Below are 21,624 nucleotides of genomic sequence, written 5' to 3' on the forward strand. Positions count from 1 at the left end.
AGGTTTAAAAGGATAAGTCCTAGAAAATGTAACTTTGGAGAGACAAGTTTTAGTTAATTTAGTTAGAAGTCAGATTGCAAAGGGTTAAAGTATACATGTGAGGGGAGAAAGTGGAGTCTGGTATAAGGCAGCTCCTCCACCCCCTCCAGCTTGAGAGAATGGTAGGATCAAGTGCATTTTTTAAGAATGAGAGATAATGAGACATGATATAAGCTGCAGAGAAGGAGCTATTGGACAGGGAGATAGGAGCAGGCCACTGGAGGAGATAGAAAGAGACTGGATCACAGCTTCATTGGAGGCAGTGCATCTTGCTAGGACAAAGGAGGATTTGGTGATGCTGAGTGCGGTGACTTGAAGCATGGAGTAGGGATTTGAAGAGGTGCTTCTAGGATGAAATGTAAACTGCTCCGTTGGGTTTTCAGAGCTCTTTATAATCCGATCCAAGACCATCTTTGCAGCTTCATTTAATAGAACCACCCTTCCTGTACTTTACAGTGCAGTCAAACTGGCATTCTTTCTGTTCCTCATACACTACTTCATCTCTCATCACCCTCTGCACAGGCTACCTCCCAAGTCCAGAATGCACTCCCTCTTCACCTCCACCTCATAGAATCCATCTCTTCCTTCAAGACACAGCATCACTTTCTCCTAGTTCCTCCCTCTTTTAACTGACTTTCATTTATTTTTTTATTTCTTCTGTATATGCTTATATATCTACTTGTCCCCCTTGATAGAATGCAATTTCCTTTGAGAGTAGGAATTGTTTCATTTTTTGGCTCCATGTATCCTTAACACCTAGCTCTGGCACATAGTAGACCCTTAAATTTTTTTTGATTGATTGAAGAATGACCTTGGAAAGAATAGATTGAATTTTTTCCAGTGAATTCTTTGGTAAGGGCCTCTGCTGAGAATTAGGCTTGAGGAGAGAAAATATATCTAGGTCCAGTTTAATAATGAGAGAACAAAAACACTATGGTTACATCCCTATGTCAATTCAGTTTAACCAAACATTTATTTAGAACCTACTATATGCAAAGGTACAGTCCTAGACACTTGATATACAGAACATGTCCAGAGTGTCAAACTCTGGTTTGACTTATACTGGTTCTGTAAAGAATGCTGTGAAGGTATATCCAGAGTCATTATCCAAGGCTTTGTCACTAAACCAGCTTGACTCTTTTGATATAGAAACATTCTAAAGTGAATCTTTACTCAGCAAGCATTTATGTGACACTGTAAAGTTTGCAAAGTACCTTGCATGTCTTCTCTCATTTGATCCTGACAGTAATTCTGTGAGGGACATGCTGGTATTCTCATTTTACACATGAGGAAACTGAGGCAGGTTAAGTGATGTACCTGGGGTTGCATGGCTAGTAAATATCGGCGACACAGTTTGAAATTGGGTCTTTAGCACTGGACTTCAGCTATTTCTAAAGGCCAGAAGGGTAGCAGCTGGTGGCACTACCTTAGGAGGTAGTATTTCCAAGTCATAACAAAATGAAATAGGGTTTTAGACTGTGGGTCTAGGTTTGTAGTCTTGTAATTCCCTCCTGGATTAGGGGTGCTGGACTCTCTGGACCATATGTCTGTTATAATTTTTTGTGTGTTCCTTCAAGTGTAAGGAGACCTTAGACTACCATTGTTGGATTTCTAAAAACAGAACCGTCACTGGAGAATATGTGGGAAAACAGGCACACAGATATATTTTGGCGAAACTGTGAACCAATTTAACCATTCTGGAAAGCAATTTGAACCCATGCCCAAAATGCTATTAAACTATGTATGCCCTTTGACCCAGCAAGGAAATCAAAGAAAGGGGAAGAGGACCCGTATGTACAAAAAATACTTAGAATAACTCTATTTGTGCTGGCAAAGAATTGAAAACAGAGGAGGTGCCTGTCAGTTGGGGAGTGGCCGAATAAGTTGTTGTATATGAATGTGATGGAATACTGTTGGGCTGTAAGAAATTATGAAGGGGGTGGTTTCCGAAAAACCTGAGAAGATATATCTGAATTGATGCAAAGGGAATTGAGCAGATCCAAGAGAATAATCTGCTTAGTAACAGCAGTATTGTAAAGATAATCAACTTTCAAAGACTTAGTAATTTTGAGCAACACACTGTCCCATCACAATGCCAAAGGACTCATGATAAAATGTGTTGTTCACTTCTAGATAGAGACCTGATGGACTCAAAGTAAAGTTGAATCCTGTTTTTTCTCTTCCTTATTTCTTTTTAATTTTTTTGGAACATGGCTATTGCAGAAATTTTTTTGCATGACTATACATAGTTGTAATAGGTTTTGTTTTTCTTGCCTTCTCATTGGGTTGGGGAGGAGGTAAGGGAAGGAGAGAAATTGGAACTGAAAAAAAAATAAAAAGGTGTGTGCTTAAAAAAATAAAATTAATAGAGAACCACCAGGTTTCTTTACTGTAACCTTTTTGGTTATTGCTTAAGGATATAACCAGTTAGATCTCTTGCTGTCTTCGGGGGTTGTGATCCTCCTTTTAAGGCCACTGTAGTTATAGTTTACCGCCTGCAAGCCCAGCTGGCTAGCCTGCTGCTATTGGGGCTGTCAATGCATCCTGATATCTTGGCTGCCCTTGGCTGCTCCGTCTGGATTTTATGATTATGTTATTTATATAGCACCACAAGTATACAAAGGTGAAATGTGCCAAACAAATAACAGATTCTCACTCTGAAAACTAGCATTCTGAAAGGCATCAGCTGTTTAAGGACCATGTAGTTCTAAATAGGCACCGAGCTGAGCATGGCGGTTTTGGGTAAAGTGTTTAACACATAGATGTAAGTGAGAATAGATTGGTCCAGGTCCAGGTCAAAGTGGACTGTACGGAGATGCTAAAAGGAGTAAAGGGGTACAGCTCACTAGGGTAATAAAGAGATCCTGAGAGTGATCTAGGCTGTATCTCTCTCCTCTTCCTCCTTTTCATTTCCCTTCTCTCCCACAGCCCTCCACTTTTTTGGTCTTCCTCCAAAACCTTGACTAAAAGATTTGTTCTTGTGTGGGGCGGGGGGGGAGAAGTCAGGGCTTTCATGGTTTTATTAGTAATTTAATGTATTGTAGGAGGTGGATTGCTTCAGAAGCAGCTGTTTTATGAAGAACAATTCATTATAGAAGCTTCATCAGCATCATAGGATAATATAATCTCATTGGAATGAGGTTGAACTAGGCATGGTGTGAACTGGAATCTTGCAGACAAAACAGTGAATGATAGGCTAGGGCCTGCTCTGATGAAAAAGTCTAGCTTATATATTTTGATCATGCTGCAATACAGGGTGTCACTAAAGTCTGGACACATAGGAAAAATGCATATTTTGAAATACTTGAAATATTAACAGACCTTAGCTCCCTTGGCTTCTTTTTCTGGGATATGCTAAAGGAGAAGGTGTACTCAATGAAAATCACAGATGCAACACACTTGATTGAACGCATAAAGAGTGAATGTGCTAAAATTGACGGCAACATGGAGTTATGCATCAAGTTCACATGAATCTTGCAAAGCGCATCAACCTTTGCATCACAAATGATGGAAATCATATTGAAGATGTAATTTGTTAATATTCCAATTAAATTAAAAGTTGCTGAAATTTTCATTCATATCATTTCTTAAAAAATGTGCATTTGTGCGTAGGTGTCCAGACTTTAGTAATGTGTATGTGTATTTTATTTGCTTGGACTTTGGTATATATACTCTCCACTAAAGTTACATTGTGATGCCTCATTGTGGGATGGAAGCGACTGCTGAATTCTTGAAGGTTATGCCAGTAGAGTACAGCCTCAGATAGGTCCATCCTAGCTAAAGAGGCTCTGATTATGGGCTCAATGATAGGCTGTATGGTTTTGATCTAATCACTGGCCTAGAAAAGGTCAGAGATCAGGTTGTCTTCAGAATGGACAATTATTTAGACATCTCTCACAAAGATTAGTTTACTAAGACATAAAGGATTTGCACTATATGGTGGCAGAAGAACTTTGTGGAAATACCATGTTCTTGAAGTATTCATACTTTGTTGATTATAATATGAAATCTTAAAACCCTTAGCTTGGCATTCCAGCTTCGTAGTGTGGCCCCAATCAGATTTACTTCATTCTTACATTTCATCCATTTATTTCAAGGCTCTATTGTCAGAAATACACACACACACACACACACACACACACACACACACACACACACTCTCTCGAGTTTCTCTGACTTAGCTAGACTGGTCAGCTGATGTAACTCATATGGTCTGGGCCCATATTCAATACCTCTGTAGCCTGGAAAACTTGCTGTATTTTAGACTTTGCTGTCATAGCTTTCAAACTCCTAGGGGTTACCTAGGGGCCACAATGAGACATCAGTGTAGGATGTATATAAAGATAAGTCAGTATATACTGAGGTGGTCAGATATAATATAGCAAATATACAAGCATTACTATTGCAACATAAGCAAAACATACCAGCTGGGTGTTTTACATCTGAGTAGGCTCTGTGTTTACTACTCATCCCTCTGTCAGTGAATTCCCATTCACACCATACCTAACCCAGTCTCATTCCAATGGAAGATTATACTTTTCCTCCATATCACCATATTATTGAGGATTCAATGCTGCATTTTTCTTTGTAAAACAGTTGCTTCTGCACTTCTGAATGAATGTGTCTAGGTATTGCATTCGGGCAGTATAGACCACAGAGAGCCTAGGTTCACTTGAGAAACACAGAAATAAGAACTGGAAGGGACCTTAGGAGTTGAGCTCAACCACTTCATTTTATAGATGAGAAAATAGAAGCTTTGGAGCTATTTTCAATAATTAGCATTGTGACCTTGGGCAAGTAATTTAAATTTTCTGGACCTCACTTTGCTTATCTATAAAATAAAATTGGTCTAGGTGGTCTAGTCCTGTAATTCTCCCTGAAGCCCTTTAGTCAGAGGGTGGAGTCTTAGTGATCTAGAAAATGGAGACTGGGAGTGAGGCAGACCCCTGGGTATCAGTAATCCCATTCTTGGAATTTGGGGAAGGGGAGTTAAGTTAGTTTTGAATTTGTGGTAGTGATCAAAGATGACCTGAGAATACTTTCCTTTGTTTGCAACTTGGACCCTGAAGTCCTAGTTGGTAATTTTTCCTTTTCACTCACCACTAATCACTTCATCAGTCTGCCAGCCAGTAAATATTTATTAAGCACCTTCTATGTTTATTGCAGCTGGGACTTGAAGGAAGCCAGAGAAGCCAGGAGGCTTAGGCAAGGAGGGAGAGCATTTGAGGAGTGGGGGTCAACCAGTGAAAATGCCCAGGGTTGGAGATAGAAGTGTCTTGTTTGAAGACCAGCAAGGAGGCCAATGCCATTTGATGGAAGACTACATGGTGGGGGGGTTTGGGGATGTGCGAAGTATGAGAAGACCAGAAGGACAGAGGGGATGGCAGGTTATGAAGGGCTTTAAGTGCCAGAGGATTTTATATTTGATACTGGAAGTGATCGGGAGCTACTGGAATTGACTGAGTAGGGGAGTGTGAAATGGTGATATCTGAAGGATCACTTTGACAACTTAGTGGAGGATGGACTGAAGTGGGTAGAGACTTGTGGCCAGGATGCCAATCAGCAGGCTGTTATAATAGTGACAGTGTCAAAAGAGATAAAGGGGATGAATTTAAGAGACGTTACCAAGGTAAAAATCAATAGCCCCTGACCACAGATTGGATATGGAGAGTAAGAGAGTGAAGAGTCTAGGATGACACAGGCTGTAAACCTGGATGACTGGGAGGATGGTGGTGCCCTCAGTGGGTAATAGGGAATTTCGAAGTGAGGAGGGTTTGGGAGGAAGGATAATGAGTTCAGTTTTGGACATGATGAGTTCAAAATGTTTACAGGATATCCAGTTTGAGATATCCAACAGGCGGCGACGAGAGTTCTTCCGAGAGGCTAGGACTAGATACGTAGATTTGAGAATCAACCCCATAGAAATCACTGAATCCATGGGAAATGATGACATAACCAAGTGAAATAGTGTACAGGGAGAAGAGAAAAGGACCCAGGAAAGAGCTCTGGGCATGAGATGTTTAACTGAATTACTTTTCCTTTCTAAAATACCGTATGTGGCTAAATCCTTCATTTCTCCCTCCACAGATCTCTATATCTCTTCCCTGGCTTTCCATTCTTTTGTTAGAAATGCTTTCCCATTTTCAAACTTTTTATGATTGCTGGCTGAGTCCCTCTGTTCTCTTTCCATTCTGATGGACATGTCTTTGGATCATATGTCTGGAGCTGGAAGGAAGGGTCTGTGGAGACCATATAGTGTAATCTTTTCATTTCATAGCTGATGAAACTTAGGCCCATTGAGATTTAGTGACTTGTTCTAGGCCAAAAAAGTAGTTAGTGGCAGAACAAGGATTCCAGCCCAGGTCCTCTGACAAAAATTTAGCAGCTTTTCCTATGTGCCACTCTTGATTCTCATTCTTTAACTGACTTTCTGATCAGACTTCATAGTCTTCATAGTCTTCTGTGTGTTTTATATAGAGAATGATTATTCTAATGTTTGAGGGCTCTATTAAATAGTGAAAGGGATTTAGAATCTAGAAAGCCTGTTACCTCTTGTCTTTTCACCTTTTCTTTACTATATCCAGTAGATTCTAAAACTAATACAAATTTGAAATAATTTTTTCTCCTTTGGTATTCTCTTTATATTTAGCTGTATTCTCAAAGAAAAAATAGTTTTCAGCATAGATTGTAGATGTCTTGAACACAAGTTGCTTATAGTTTTTTACTGTTGAGAATGTTTTCTCATCAATTTTATAAAATGATGTGGTTGGATTAGATTTCTAAAGCTCCCTTTTTACTATCAAATTCTATTATTTTAAAAATTTTCTTTTCAGTGAATTTGCTCCTCCTGAATCTGATGTCTTATTAAGAATGAACAACTTTATAGCTTTAGAGACAACTTTATGACCTTAGTTCTTTAAAGTAGAAGCTAATACTTTTTTTTTTTTAATATCTGACATCTCATTTTCTGAAATGCTCCATTCTTCCTAATGACTCTGTTCCTTCTGTTCCTTTAAACTTTTTGCTTAACCATATATTTTGTGCCTTTGGGTGCCTTATAATAACTGAATCTTTACTGTTTTCTTATTATAGATATAATTTGGTAAGATGACTTGTTTCTAATCCAAACAAGTATCTCATATTGAGGTAAAGACATGCTTTTCTGCTGGATCTACTAAAACATTTGTGCAGAATTAAAAAAATATGCCTTGGTAAACCATGTTTCCTTTTATTGTTGAAGAATAATTGCTAAATTTATCTAGGCTATGTAATATTAATTAAGGTGGGACTTTTTTTTTAACTGTTTTCTCTTTTAGAATGCTAAAGTAATCAAGTGCCTTTGATTAAGTCTCACTAGGTACAAAGCTCCAGGCCCATACCCTTTTGCTGATTAGGTGTGAAGCCTTCGGGCCCTAAGAAGGGTAAATAAACCCAGAGGTTAGCATTTTGTTTGGGGCTTTCACTCACTGGAAGAATGTTGATGTGGAGACTCTGGGTAGCTACTGGAGCCTCCTGACTTTGAAGAAAACCCAGATGTTGGTGCTTCTCCTTTTGGTAACTATGTATATGATGTCTTGATCAGACAAAGCCTGTCTGTTGAATTGTGTTATTTGATCTGTTGATTTTTTCTGTTTGTAATTCCTTTTTGTATTGGCTCTGAAGTTCAGGGTGCTGGCTTTTTCTCCTGAACTAAATGAATGATATATGTATGTTTGATTAAAGTGAGATTATTAACCCTTAAAGTTGCTTAATGCTGCAGGCTATTTAATCATAATATAATTTTTTAAACTTTCTAATACTCTAAATATTTTATTTTTTTCCAATTACATGTAAAAAAAATTACCATTTGTTTTTCAAAATGTTGAGTTGCAAGTTCTCTCCCTTTTCTTACCCCTTCTTGAGAAGGCAAGCAATTCGATATAGGTAATATATGTGCAGTCATGCAAAGCATATTTCCATATTAGTCATGTTGTGAAAGAACACAGGCAAAAAAACCTGAGAAAAATCAATTTTAAAAAAAGTGTGCTTCAATCTGCATTCATATTCTACCAGTTGTTTCTTTGGATGTGGATAGCATTTTTCATCATAAGTCCTTTAGAATTGTCTTGGATCATTGTATTCTGAGAATAGCTAAGTTATTCTTAGTTGATCATCATACAATGTTGCTGTTACTGTGTGCAGTGTTACCCTCTTCTGCTCACTTTACTTTGAATCAGTTCATGTAAGTCTTTCCAGGTTTTTCTGAAATCGTCCTGCTTGTTGTTTCATAGAACACCATAGTATTCCATCACAAGCATATATCGCAACTTGTTCAGCCCTTCCCCAATTGATGGACATCCCCTCAATTTCCAATTCTTGCCACCACATAAAGAGCTGCTGCCAATATTTTTGTACATAAAGTCTAGCTGCTGTAAATATTTTTGTACATAAAGGTCTAATCCCCTTCCTTTTTTAAAATTTCTTTGGGATACAGACCTAAAAGTGGTATTTCTGGATCAAAGGGTATGCATGGTTTTATAGCCCTTTGGGCACAGTTCCAAATTGCTCTTTGAGAATGGTTAGATCAGTTCACAACTCCATTAACAGTTCATGAGAGTCCCAGTTTTCCCACACCATAATATTCCTTTTAAGGCATTTATGTGGTATATGTATACTTTCTTGGGGTATGTGTGATTTTGAACAGTGCTTCAGTATTAGTTGAGATGTTTTGGTTAGGACTGTAAGTCTTTTAAAAGGGAAGTTTTACAATTGAATGAATTTCTATATTCCATTGATGTTGCTATTTTTTTATATGTGGGTAGCATCCATCAAGTTATGGGCAGCACATTTTTTGATATAACTGAGAGATGCTGTGATCTTCCTGAGATTTTGAACTTTTATGATTGTATTTATGGGTATTTCTTTTTTTCAGAGAAAGGTAACTTTGCATACTATTTTCTTCATCGTTAGCAGAATGGTCCCGTGGAAAGAGCATTAGATTTGGAGTCAGTAGGTTTGAGTTTGAATCGCACCTCTGCCACTCACTATCTTGTATGTCCTTGGGCAAGTCACTTAATCTCTATGATCTATATTTTTCTAACTTGGTACTTTAGGCCTTAAAACATTTCTAAAATCCCTTCCAGCTCTACATCTATATTGCTGTATTTATTCTTTTTTTTTTTTTGCATATAGTTGCAAGTGGGGGAGATGAATTTCTAATTAAGAGAATTACTTTGGAACAGATGGAAATATTGTCTCTGTAGGTTTATGCTATTTTCCTGAGGCCATCTTGCATTTTGTGGTGAAAAAAGAAAAAAGAAATAAAGGTGACAACCCTTTATTTTGGTTCTACTATTTATTTTTTTAGTTCTCTCACATTTTGAAAGGATTCTCTTCATTTACTTCTATTTCAAAAGGAACCTCAAATGCTTCTAATTATCGTTATATCTTTTTGTAAGGAACTTTGAAATCAGTCCACACTTAAACTAGTACAGAATAAAGAAAAAAATTCACCTTTTTCTTATGTTGATCTTTTCCTTTTTTTTGCGTGTTCCCAAAGCATTTGATATATAGTTTGTACTTAATTATTGTAAGCTTGTGTTTATTCTCTTGAACAAAGTAGTTTTTAGACTTTTTTCACTGATGCAGTCCTTCATTTTAATTTATTTCAGTGGAAGTCGAGCAGTAAAAATTACTATTAAACCGATTTGAAAATGTCAGTTTTCAAATCAGTTTTATTCTGGTTTGAGCAATAGAACATATAATTTATTTAATGAGAAGGATGTGTTTATTTGTTTCATTCTGTGTTTTCTGTCAGTCATCAGTTATTTATTAAGTTCCTACTCGGGTGCTAGGGATTAAAGTAAAAAAGGAAAGAACCTTTCCTTGAAAAATTTGTATTTTATTGGGAACATGATTAATTTTTTGGCTTACATTGTGAGCTACTTATTTCACAGCAGTTTTCATTTTTTCCTTTTTATTTACATAAATCATTGGTTGAGAGATTTTTTTAGATTGTAGCTTTTTAAAAATGAAGTTTTGTTCAGATCTTTTTTCTTACCACCTAAATTTCTCAATGTAGTCTTCCTCCAACTCCTTCTAGAGGTCAGTCTCATAAAATAAAGAATTGGAAAAAAGGGGAAAAGTTTAGCAAAATCAACTTGTGGAAGAGGTCTGACATTATATTTTATTTTCTATAGCCATATTCCTCTACCTCTGCTCATTTCCAGTTAAAAATATATGGTATTTGTTTAGGTTTGCTATTTTGTTGGTGTTTTTAATTTTGGTGAAATCATACAATTATTTAAAAGGATTCAGGATGGTGAAAGATCTTAATTTTATGGCATCTGATAGGTTGAGGGATTTAGGGATGTTTAGTCAAGGGAAGGCTAGACTTCTAGGGGGAGACACAATAGTTGTCTTCAAGTATTTGAAAAGTTATCCCCTGGAATATGTTTTAGTGCTCGTATTCAGTGCCCCAACAGAAACAGGAATACTGAATGGAAGGTTGTAGAGGCAAATTTCATTTGATCTAGGGAGAAACTTCCTATCAGAGCCTTGGGAAAGTGAAATATGGACTGCCTTGGAAGGTAGCATGTTCCCCATCTTTGGAGTTCCTCAAGCAAAGGCTGTGTGAGAAATGTGGTTTTGGGGATCACTGGACTTCCCCAAAATTGTGAGAACATGCGGCTTTGGGGATCATTGGACTTCCTAGGCAGGGCCAAAGTCCTGAGGAAGAACCCTGTGATAATCCCTAGGGAAGGCCGTACAGACCACAGGACTTGCAGAGGAAGATCAAGTGGTAGCCACCCCTTAATCTGTGGGGATCACAGGGCCTCCTAGGGGTCAGACCCTAAGGAGGACCCAAGTGGTGGCCCCTTAAGAAGGCTGTGCAGACCACAGGGTTCCCCAAGGGAATCCGGAGTGGTAGCCCTCTTAACACTGAAGTGGGGATCACAGGACACCCCAAGAAAAGATCCAGGAGTAAGCCCAGTGAGCTTCCGCTGCCTATTGCTTCCCTTCACTTGACCATAGGAAGATCCATGCAATTTTCCCATTCTCACCCCAAGAACTCAAGACCAGAGTGGGCAGAGGAAGGCATTTTATTATGCTCCTCGAGAGAGCAGGTGTAGTGCTCACGGGAACACTCACACTGATACAGCTGCAGGAGCAGGGGTAACCATTCCCTCCACTCCTGCTAGAGTCATGGTTAGTTTACAGTCTTTTTTTTTACATAGTTTTCCTAGGTTATACAGTTTATATAAATAGGGTAATAAGGATATAGAAGCAAAAGTGAAGTTAATTAGATTTTCCTTGTCTTAGTTTAGGATTAAACTATATTCTTTTACTTCCCCTATTTTCCCTCTTTAACATATGCAAATGATGCAAATCAGTAGGCCTGGATTCTTGACCAAGACCAGACCCTAGATAAGGTTGAACTGGTTCAAGTGGGTTTGGCCTCTAATTAATTCCCTAGACTGCCTTCTCAAAAAGTATGCACATGCATACAAGCCTCTGACCTCTCACCTGACCGACCTTGAGGCCTGGTCTCTGCTAAAGCTGGGATGGGGGAGGGTGGGGAAGCACACCTTTAGTTCTGTGGAAACAAAACTCCTCCCATTTCTTACAGCTGAATTACATTTTCTTAGGTATATTGTAGAGGAGAGTGCTGAGTGGATAAATGGTCTATTAAGTTGCTTCTCAATCTGAGAGTCAGGGATTCTGTGGTGGAGACCCAGGCCAGGCATAGTTACACTGGGGAAGGAGAGAGCATTAGAGAGTGGTCCCCTGATCCCAAGTAAATGGGAATTTCATGTAGGCGGGTGAAGCTTAAGGAAAAAGTAAAAGAAGGGGAAAGGAACCCTCTAGTGAATGGTTGGTTGGGGGAAGCAGTGACTTACATTAAAAGCTAGTGACCCTAGTACATTTTCCTCTGGGCCCATTATTTCCTAAGGAATAGATCTCCAATCTGTTTCTTTAGGCTCATGCTGAATGGGAGAGAGTAGTGGGAACTGGGGAAGATAAATAGCTTTCCTTTCTGACTCATCTGAGCCACACCTTGAAATGACTAAGACAAGTTAGCCTTACAGCTAGTTTTTAGATTAGTATGATATGAAGGGTAGCAACTAGGCCACTGCGCCACCATTTTCCCCTCTCACCCTGCCAAAAAAAAAAAAGAAAGAAAAAAAAAGTTTGGCTCCCATCTGCTTACCTATGCTTGAAATTCTTATAAGATAACCTAGGGCCTCTGATCCTACAAAAAGAAACATTTTTTAATAATGAAATTGTTAGTATGACTGGAATAACCAGATTAACTTTGAAAGTCATTCACAACAAAGTGGAAAAGACCATTTTAAATCCTCCTGTTTGGAGAGAGGATGGGAATCCAGAAGGCAGTGGAACTGGATGAGGGGCATACATGAGGAATGAGAAGGAGAAAGTGAAGAATAGAGGAGTTGGTGACCCAGGACACAGACATCACAATTTTCCCCGGATCAGGATTGGTTCTCTTTCTCTGTGTGCTTAGTATTTCATAGGCTAGGCAGTAGAACAGTTCCTTTAGCAGGAGTTCAGTCTTCTACCACTGTGGTTTTTAGTAACTTTGAACTCTTTAATTAATTCTCTGTCTCTCTTGCCTAGTAGGTACTACTGCTTCTAAGGAAATAAAGAAAGGAATATATACCCCAAATGTAATGTCATGTTTTAAGAGCCATGTTTAATCAGCTAACTTTCTGGATGGTTATATTTTATTGACATTTTAAACAATTCTACTCCCTTATTTGACCTAAATATACAAAAAATGCCAGAGGTAACTAGAAGGTATTATAGTTTTGTTAAGGGCACAGGTGTTTTTGTTCTTGGGTCATGGTGGGTCATTATCTATCCTTTAGTGAATTGTCCAAGTCCCTTGTTTTCCCCCTGCGTCTGTGTTGTTATGTAGCCCTGTTCTTACTAACTAGTGGATGGGTAGTACATGTTGGGGGGGGATTAACATATGAACAGAATTTTATAGTAATTTCATTGCTGTGCTAGAGCAGCAATCTGAAGAATAAAGAATGACTTCTGACTTCCTCTTCCTGCTCTTTTTCTTACTCTGTTTTAAAATTAGAAATTCCCCCTCCCCAACAGCCATTCATTTTCTCTCTTTTCCACTCCCCTCTCCCACAAAACTTCTGTAACATAAATATTCTTGTTCTTTTTCTTAGCCACTCACTGGACTCCATGGTATTTGGGGGAAATTAAGGTGTGTTCATAAATTCCACTTAAAAATACAATACTTTTTATTAGAACCCATTGAGTAAGAAACATCATAGTGTGTTAAATGTGAATTCAGTACGCCAGCATACATTTACACTATTCTTAAAGAGGTATTCGTCTAAGTGAAATTAAAACGGTTTTTAGGAAGACTTATCTTGTAATAAATTCCTCTATTCCCTGAAATTCTTTTGATTCCTGTCCTTAATAGATTTCTACTTAAGCAAGAATTTACTATTTTCCAGTAGAAGAGAGCATTAGATCACTTAATAGAGCTCAATATTAAATTTTCTTTTTGTTCTATAGAAAACATTTAATCTCATTTCATTGTCTAGTTTCCTGTTAAGTAATACCAATGATATGTGTATATTCACTGAAGTTCTGACATCATGTTGGAGCCCATTGGTAGGTAATTTCAACCAATCACATGGTGCTTAGTGTCCAAGTAGGAAAGAGGAATAGTTCTGGAACAACAGGAAACTCTGTATTTTTAGCATCCTGTTATTCTTGCATTTAACTGGTCTGGTGAAGTGTTGCCTTTTTCTCCACAATGAAGGTTAGTTAAAATTTATATATACTTTTATTTCAAACTTCCAAGTTTTAGAATTGGACTGAATATTTAAGCTTGATTGCACCCTTCGCTAGGAGGCACTAGCTAATACAATTGCTTTATTTAACTAATAAGGAAGCTGAGGCCCAGAGTAGGGAAAAAACCAAGCACAAAATTAAAATCAAACATATGCTACGTTATTTCTTAAGTTTGGATCAAATATTCTTTTCCTCTAAAGTAGGATTTACTTTAAGTCATAGATTTTTATAACTTTTGAAATTACCTCCTCTCTTATCAGACGTTCTAATGCCTGTCTGGTATCTGTGGTAGTTCCTGTTATAGAGGGGATCTTAATTTCTGCCACTATCAGTCATACTTGAATTTCAGCATTTGTGTTAAAAGCTACATTACTAAATATGTAGAGTTTCCATAAATAGTCCAAGTCTCTAAAGCTTTTTTTCTTTGTTGCATTTCATTTTTGCTAGTAACTTTCATCATTTCTGAGTGAAAGGATACTTTAGAAACTTTTATGTATTAAAATGTAGTACACAGTTAAGATAGCTAGCTTTCACTTTATTTGCTTTAAGTAGTTTTTCAACTTTTTTGCTTCCTTATTTATCATTGTCATTAAATTATATTTTATATAATTTAGTAAGAAGCAGGAAGGTGTAGTGGATGGAGTGGGCCTCATAGCCCACCGACAAGTACTAGCTGTGTAACTTTGGTCAGCTTTCTAAGACTCAAGTTGTAGGGAAGGTTCTGATCTGTATTGGTGAGAAGGAATTTTTTCACCTGGGAGTTATTTATATCAGTGGAATCACAGGTCCAGATCCTATTTCTCATTTATTGTAGTCATTTTTAGTTGTTTTTTTGTTGATTCTAGACACACAAGACCAAAAAGCAAGTGATTTTTCAGAACTTAAATACTTGAATAAAATGAGAACTTCTCTCTCCCCTTTCTGCCGTTTTGACACATTACAGAAATGAACTCCCCCTCCCCGCTTAGACTTCTTACAAAGGACTTTGTTTTAATTTCAATTAACATTTAAGTGCTTGCAAGATTCATGGTGCTAAGGCAATATGAGATGGAGAGGATTAGAAGGTGTAGATTCAGAGCAATAAAAACAAGGGATGTTTCTGTTCTTAGAGTTGTAGCCAGGATACAAGTAATAGGTATAGTGTTATATATAAATATGAATAATTTCTATAGACTGTGAATATATTAGATAGTATAGACTTTTCAATGAATAAAAATTTTTACTGCATGCCTGCTAATATTCAGAAGAACTCACATTTTTTCCCAGAGAAATCCTACATTTAAAAAAACCATATAGTTTTGATCCTTAAGTAACCTTACTTATAACAGTGCAGTATTTTCCTCTATGTTTTGTGGCCTTGAGAGGGATGTTTGTTATTATATTAGTTTTTTTGGGACTTTTTTGATAAGCATTTAGTTAAGGGTTATGTTTCATTTTTGTTATGTTTGGACTAAAATATGGAGGTATTCCAGCTCTAAAGCTGTGATTCTGTGACTCCATATCTTCTGCATTGGCCGAACAATGGACTTGATCTTTCCTATTTCTAGCACTGACACGTTTCCTTGAAGTGACCAACCTCAGTTATTTGTTAAGTTTTTTGACATTTCCGTATAGGGAAAACTGCATAGACATAATTTTGGTCTAACTTTCAGTGTTCTATATAAAAGTTAGAAGTGCTGCTTAGAAGTGTATGTATATGTAATGAATAATTAGGCAACCCACTTAGAGTGCATTGCAAAATGGTGAGGGCCCAACTAGGAAGAATTTTCAATATTACTTTTTAAAAATAAATGTACATATCTTTAATTCCAGATCAATCTACTCCTTATCACATTTATTTTGTCATAAATTAGCTTGCTTATGTAATAATAAATATCCAAAACTTCTTGGAAACACTAACACATCAGGAGTTTGATTTTCAGATTTTGCTTAGGGATTTGTAAATCCCTTGTTGAATCTCTGCTTCTTGACTACTATTCTTGTTTTCCATTCTGAATACTTCTTTTTTGTTCTTCCCTTGCCTTTTGTATTCATATGTGAACTCTAGTGGGATAGTGCTTTGCTGTTGTCAACTACAGGAAAAGGAGCCTCATCCTCTGCCCTAGACCTTTTCCCTTGTTGAGCTTCTCTGGGCTGGGTGCCAGGGGCTCTTCACTAATCTAACAACAGGAGGAAAGCAACTTTATTATTGCTATTGAACATTTATTGAATGCAGTGCAGAGGAACAAGATCTAAGCCTCAGGTTAAAAGAGGGCAGAGCATGGGAGATGGTTGCTGTCACTTTGGAAATTGAGCCAGAGACATGAGGATGGAGTTGGTATTCAAAGAAAGGAGGGAGTTCCTATTGGTTCTTATTTCTCCGTTTATATAACCTTAGACATATCCCCGTATCATTTGTATAGTTGATCATGTGATTTAGCGTGAAACAAACTTGGAATTTTACTAATTGTACCTTTTTTTCTTCTCCCTTTCAGACATTTGATGCAAATGATCTTTATCAGGGACAGAACTTTAGCAAGGTTCTCAGCTCCTTAGTCACTCTAAATAAAGTCACAGCAGGTAAGGTTCTGTTCTGCTCCATTGAATTCTAGTTGGGGAAGGGGAAGGAAAAAGGTGACCAGGCATTATTGTTTTCAAGAGTGTTTCAGTACAGTACTCTTTTTTTTACTGTTAATAGAGAAAAGTAAACCTTTTTAGTTTGTTATTTTTAATAAGCTGTCCTTTCTTGACATTTACTTTGACTGGTTTCTGTGTTTTATTGTTTTTTGTTGTTGTGGGGAAATTCTTTTGACTTTAGCACATCTTTACTCTCATATCTTAAGATTAAGTATAGTTTTCTCATCCTAAAAACAGCAGACTAGATGTCAGAAGGATATAAGGACTTCTTGAAACATAGGTTAACAAGGATCTTTCTCCTGATTTTCTCTTAAAGAGTTTGTGTTGATTTAGCCTGCCCAAATATCTGAGCATTGTGGTACTGATGCAGACTAGTGGGTACAATGCTTTAATATTTTAAGGATCTGAGATTTTCTTCTATCCAATCATTCAGTCAATAAGTGTTTATTAAGAACCTACTATGTATGAGGCATTGTATTACAGGCGAGAACACAGATTAAAATAAATAAATACTAAGTAAAATCATACCTGTTGTGAAGCAGCTTATGTTCTTTTGGCAGATAAGAACTACTCTAAACCCTAGTTAATGGTTTAATGAGTTGCTGTAGTTTAAAAAAAAAAATTGGCCAGCTCTCTCATGATGTGCCTTTTCAAATCTGTTACCACGCTTGTATTGAAAGGCTTTTTAGGAAAGACCTGCCAGGACCTGTTAGTCACATATATAGAATATGGTTATTCAGATGGTATCATAAACAAGGAAAGTAACTTTGGGAATAGTATCCCAAAACACATACTTTTTCAGAATCACAACAGCCATAAGGGTACTCTGAAGCACATGATCCTTGGTATTTCCTAACCCCAATTTATAGGTAAGTATATTGGAGAAACATCATACTCCTATACTTGTGTGCTAAGACTGGTGGGACTATCTTTACAACTCTTAGCCATTTATAAGTGATGAGAAATTCTGTTCTTGATTTCGTTCCTGGAAAATGCCTATGAATCCTATTTTGAAATTGGCTGTAGGGCTCAAAAAGGAAAGATTCTAGAGGCTGGTTTTATGTACGTTTCAATCTTTCTTAATTTTTGCTTTGTGGGAAATTTAATAGGTATCAAAATAAGAGATTTAGCAATAGTATGCCTTTGATAGCATCTTCCGTATCTGGATTTTTTTGGTCTTTTCTTAACTTCTTCATCCTTCAGCCATATGGTACTAGGTTCATTTATAAATATGTGTATATATTACGTCTATATCACACACACATTATGAGATTGTGAGACCAGTTATGAGATATTAAGAATCCATGTAATGAGGGAGTGAACTAGGGTTATTATTAAGAATGAAAAGGAAGGAATACATCTGAAAGATATTGCCAAGGGAAAATAAAAAGAACCTGGCAATTTATTTATTAGGTGTGGATAGGTGAGAGAGGTAAGAATAAAAGATAACTAATGTGGCAAGCATGGTAGATAATATTGAAACTGCTGATCCTTACATGGAGGGGTCCCCACAGTATGACTCTAGCTGATCTTTACATTCCTATCTACTGCTATTCCCTGACCCATACTTTAAATTCTGACTAAGCTAGATTATAAAAATGGAGCTGTCAGGATGATGCTTGTGCTTGTTGAGTTTGAACTGATAGTGTGATGGCACACTCTGGTGAGATCCCAAACTCTTAGCTTCCCTTGAATTGACTGTGGTCCAGCTTCCCGGGGTACTACCATAGTGTTGGACTCATATGTCCTGTTGGATTAGTCTTCTCTGTCTAATTATGCATGCTAAATTCCTAGTCAGCTAGTGCTGCCACTCACCTCAGGCAATAGCGTCCAGCTTGACACTGGTCACCTAATTTAAAAAAAAAAAAGATTGCTTTTTTGTTGTGAACTTAAGTACCAGCAAATTTAATATCACAAAATTCAAAGAAACACAAAAAAGGATTATAAAGCCATAAACTAATGTGATATACCACTTCTTTTTAAAAAATGTATATTAAATTTGATATGGTATTTACAGAATTTCCCTGTTTGTTGGGACTAGTTTGGCACTAAATACCCTTTGTTGTTTAGTCATGTCCAATTCTTTGTGACCACCTTACCGGTTTTCTTGGTAAAGATGCTGGAATAGTTTGCAGTTTCCTTCTCCAGCTCATTTTACAGATAAGAAACTGAGGCATACAGGTTTTATTGACTTGCCCAGGATCACATAGCTAGTAAGTGTTTGAAGCTGGATTTGAACTCATGAAGACGAGTCTTCCTGATTCCAAGTTCCTGTAGTACAATAATGTTCCATTAATATGCCACAGTTGGTTTAGCTGTTTTCTAGTTGATGTGCACCCACTTTGTTTCCAGTTCTTTGTTACAACAAAAAATGTTGTTTGGCAAAGTTTGGGGAATGGATCACAGATTACAAGGCATTGAAGAGTAAGGAAATAGAAGCAGTGAGTGTAGATTGATTATTTTTTCTAAAAGTTTAATGGTAAAGGTAAGAAATACAGGATTTTGGGGCAACGAGGTGGCACAGTGAGTAGAACACCGGCCCTGGAGTCAGGAGGACCTCTGTTCAAATCCAGCCTCAGACACTTGGCACATTTACTAGCTGTGTGACCTTGGGCAAGTCATTTAACCCCAATTGCCCTGCCTTCCCCCCTCCAAAAAAAAAAAAGATATGCACGATTTTAGTTTAAGTGGTAGGTTTTTCCCCCCTTAGGGTAGGGTAGGGGTTTGCTGTTAAGACCTGTTTGTAGGATCAGAGGAGACAAAGGAACAGGACAGAGTATATAAGTAGAGTGATTAGCCTTGGCAAGGAGAGACGACATCTCGTTTCTTCAGTATTGGTGGGCAAGGGAAAAAGGATGAAGAGAAATATTGAGAAGTTTAGAAAATAGAAGAGGGCATGGGGGGCGGGATGGGTTCATTGATGTCTGACAGCCTTAGTCTTTTCACGCAAATAGGATGTAATGGTATTGGAAAGTTTTTGGGTGGGCAGAGTGTCCTCGAAAATCAGTAAGAGATGAATGAGAAAGATGGCACTAATGCAGTAAAGAACTCAATTGAGGTTAAGATAGCCTAATTTTTAATTGAATTTAGTAGGCACTTTCGTGATTTTTCTCTGGTACTGACTGCTCAGGAGTAAGAGTTGTCTATTATTGAGGATTAGCAGAACTGGAATGTCAAGAGGGCAAGAAAATTGAGGGTAGCAGAAGAAAGACATTTTTGAAAGGGTTGATTAGAGTGTCACAACTGCCTAGGGAGGGGAGTAAGCCCAGATGATGACCTGGGAAAATGAGAAGTCATGGCGAGGGCAGAGAACAGATATGGGAAGATTAAGGGAGTAGGAGAAATGGGAAGACAGAAGAGGGAGATGTTAGAATTCAGGATCTTGGCAGGAGGATGCTGTATTGGAAATGACACTAGGCTTGGGATCGTTAGAAACTTGCATATTCCTACTGTCCCTGACACTTAATGTTGTGTGACTCTGGACAAGTCATTTATAATCTCTTTGAACCTCTGTTTCTCCTACTTTAAAATGGGGATAATAATACCTTCTTCATAAGATTGTTGAGAGTAAAATGAGATGATGAATTTGAAGCTCTTTGTAAATTTTAAAGGACTGTACGTATTTTGGGCTATTATTATTAAAGGCAGAAAAATGGCAAGATTATGAGGATTAAGGCATGAATTTCCCTGATGAATGATTTGCAGAAAAATAGAGATGGATGTTGTAAGATCTAAGGAATTTAAAGAACTGAGAGGAGAGGATATTGTAGATATTGAAGTCTCTTAAGTCTGATTTAAGGTGAAAGGATCAAGGACAGGAGATTTTTAGGTGACAGTGACAAAGATTGGGAGGGAATAGTATAGTTGAATGAAATACACTTTAAAGCTGGAGATTGGGATGGGGATGGACCAGAAGTGATAAGAGATCAAGGAGTATACCTCTTCCCAGACTTTCTGATATAGGATAAGTGGTAAAAAGAGCAGCTAGTCTTAAAAAGGGCTATTAGGGGTATAGAGAGTGCCCAGGGAAAATCCAGGTTTTTATTAATTCAGTGAGGAAGAACGGCTAAGAGAAAGAACTCTAGAATGGATAGTGACAGTGAGGTGTAGTAGAAAGGGTCAGAAGATGTATAGCTCATAGCTCTATACCTGAAATGACCTCAGAGACCATTTCTCTCTGAGCCCCTCATTTTACAGATTAGGCATTTGAAACCCAGGGAAGCAACTAGTCCATTAAGATTATAAGCATAGTAATTGCAAGAGAAAGACTGAGTTTCAAATCCTGTCTCTGTCACCATTTATGAAACCTTGGGTAAATCATTTTTCTGGGTCTTAATTCTTTCATAATGAAGAGGTTGTGCTAGATGGCATAAAAGGATACTGCCAACTCCAAATTTATGATTCTGTGATCTTCTCAGTGTGGTAAAAGTATAAGAAAGATATTGGCAGAGGAAGCTAGTGACTAGAGAGCCTTTCTACAAGTTTTGATTGCAAAACGCTATACTTTGTAAATTGGTAATGAAAGACAAAATTAGGCATCTGTATAGAGATGTAAGTAGAAATAGAAGTAATACCACCTTCTGTGTTTTAAATTGTCCAAATTGTTTAGGTTGAAATGTAGGGCAGTAAATTTTGTGTGTGTTTACATTTCTAACCCATTTATGAAATACTTTTTTAAAAGACACAAAGGTTCAAATATTCCTGAAGTATTAAAAATTTATGTAACCACTTCTTTGTTATAGATAGGAAGAGCATGGATAGAAAAAATCCATAAATACATTTTTATTCTCAAAATTCTACCTTCACCAAACCTATTAGAGTTGCTAGGAAGAAAAATTGAGGAATTTCCTTCAAGGTGCTGATGATAGTATAGTAGCTAAGGAAATATGAGAAGAAAGAGGCTTCAGCCCCAAACTATGTCATTCGAGCCAGAATGATCAAGCCCATACTGCAATTTATAAATAAATAATGAAAAATGAGGGCAGCCAGTATCAGATACCTCTTAAGCACATATCACTATCATTTTTTTACCTCCGTCTAGTAAAAGAATCTCTTTTATAGTTCTGTTGTAATTGTATCATGTGACATTTAAGGAATCAGCATGGCTTTGTGCAAAGATTTGGCTTTATTTTTAACTAGTAAATTTTA

The 21,624-nt window shown here is 37.3% G+C and overlaps 1 protein-coding gene across 5 annotated transcripts in view; it reads left to right on the forward strand.

The window, feature by feature from the left end:
• ARHGEF7 (Rho guanine nucleotide exchange factor 7) overlaps window positions 1-21,624 on the forward strand; it is a 321,655-nt gene that overhangs the window by 114,614 nt on the left and 185,417 nt on the right. For all 5 annotated transcript variants that reach the window (XM_036756507.1, XM_036756511.1, XM_036756508.1 and 2 more), the window contains one exon: window positions 16,335-16,419. In XM_036756507.1, coding sequence (XP_036612402.1) covers window positions 16,335-16,419 — 85 coding nt within the window. The remainder of the gene's footprint in view (window positions 1-16,334; window positions 16,420-21,624) is intronic.

The sequence above is a fragment of the Trichosurus vulpecula genome, chromosome 4, assembly GCF_011100635.1.
Source record: "Trichosurus vulpecula isolate mTriVul1 chromosome 4, mTriVul1.pri, whole genome shotgun sequence".
NCBI classification, from domain to species: Eukaryota; Metazoa; Chordata; class Mammalia; order Diprotodontia; family Phalangeridae; genus Trichosurus; species Trichosurus vulpecula.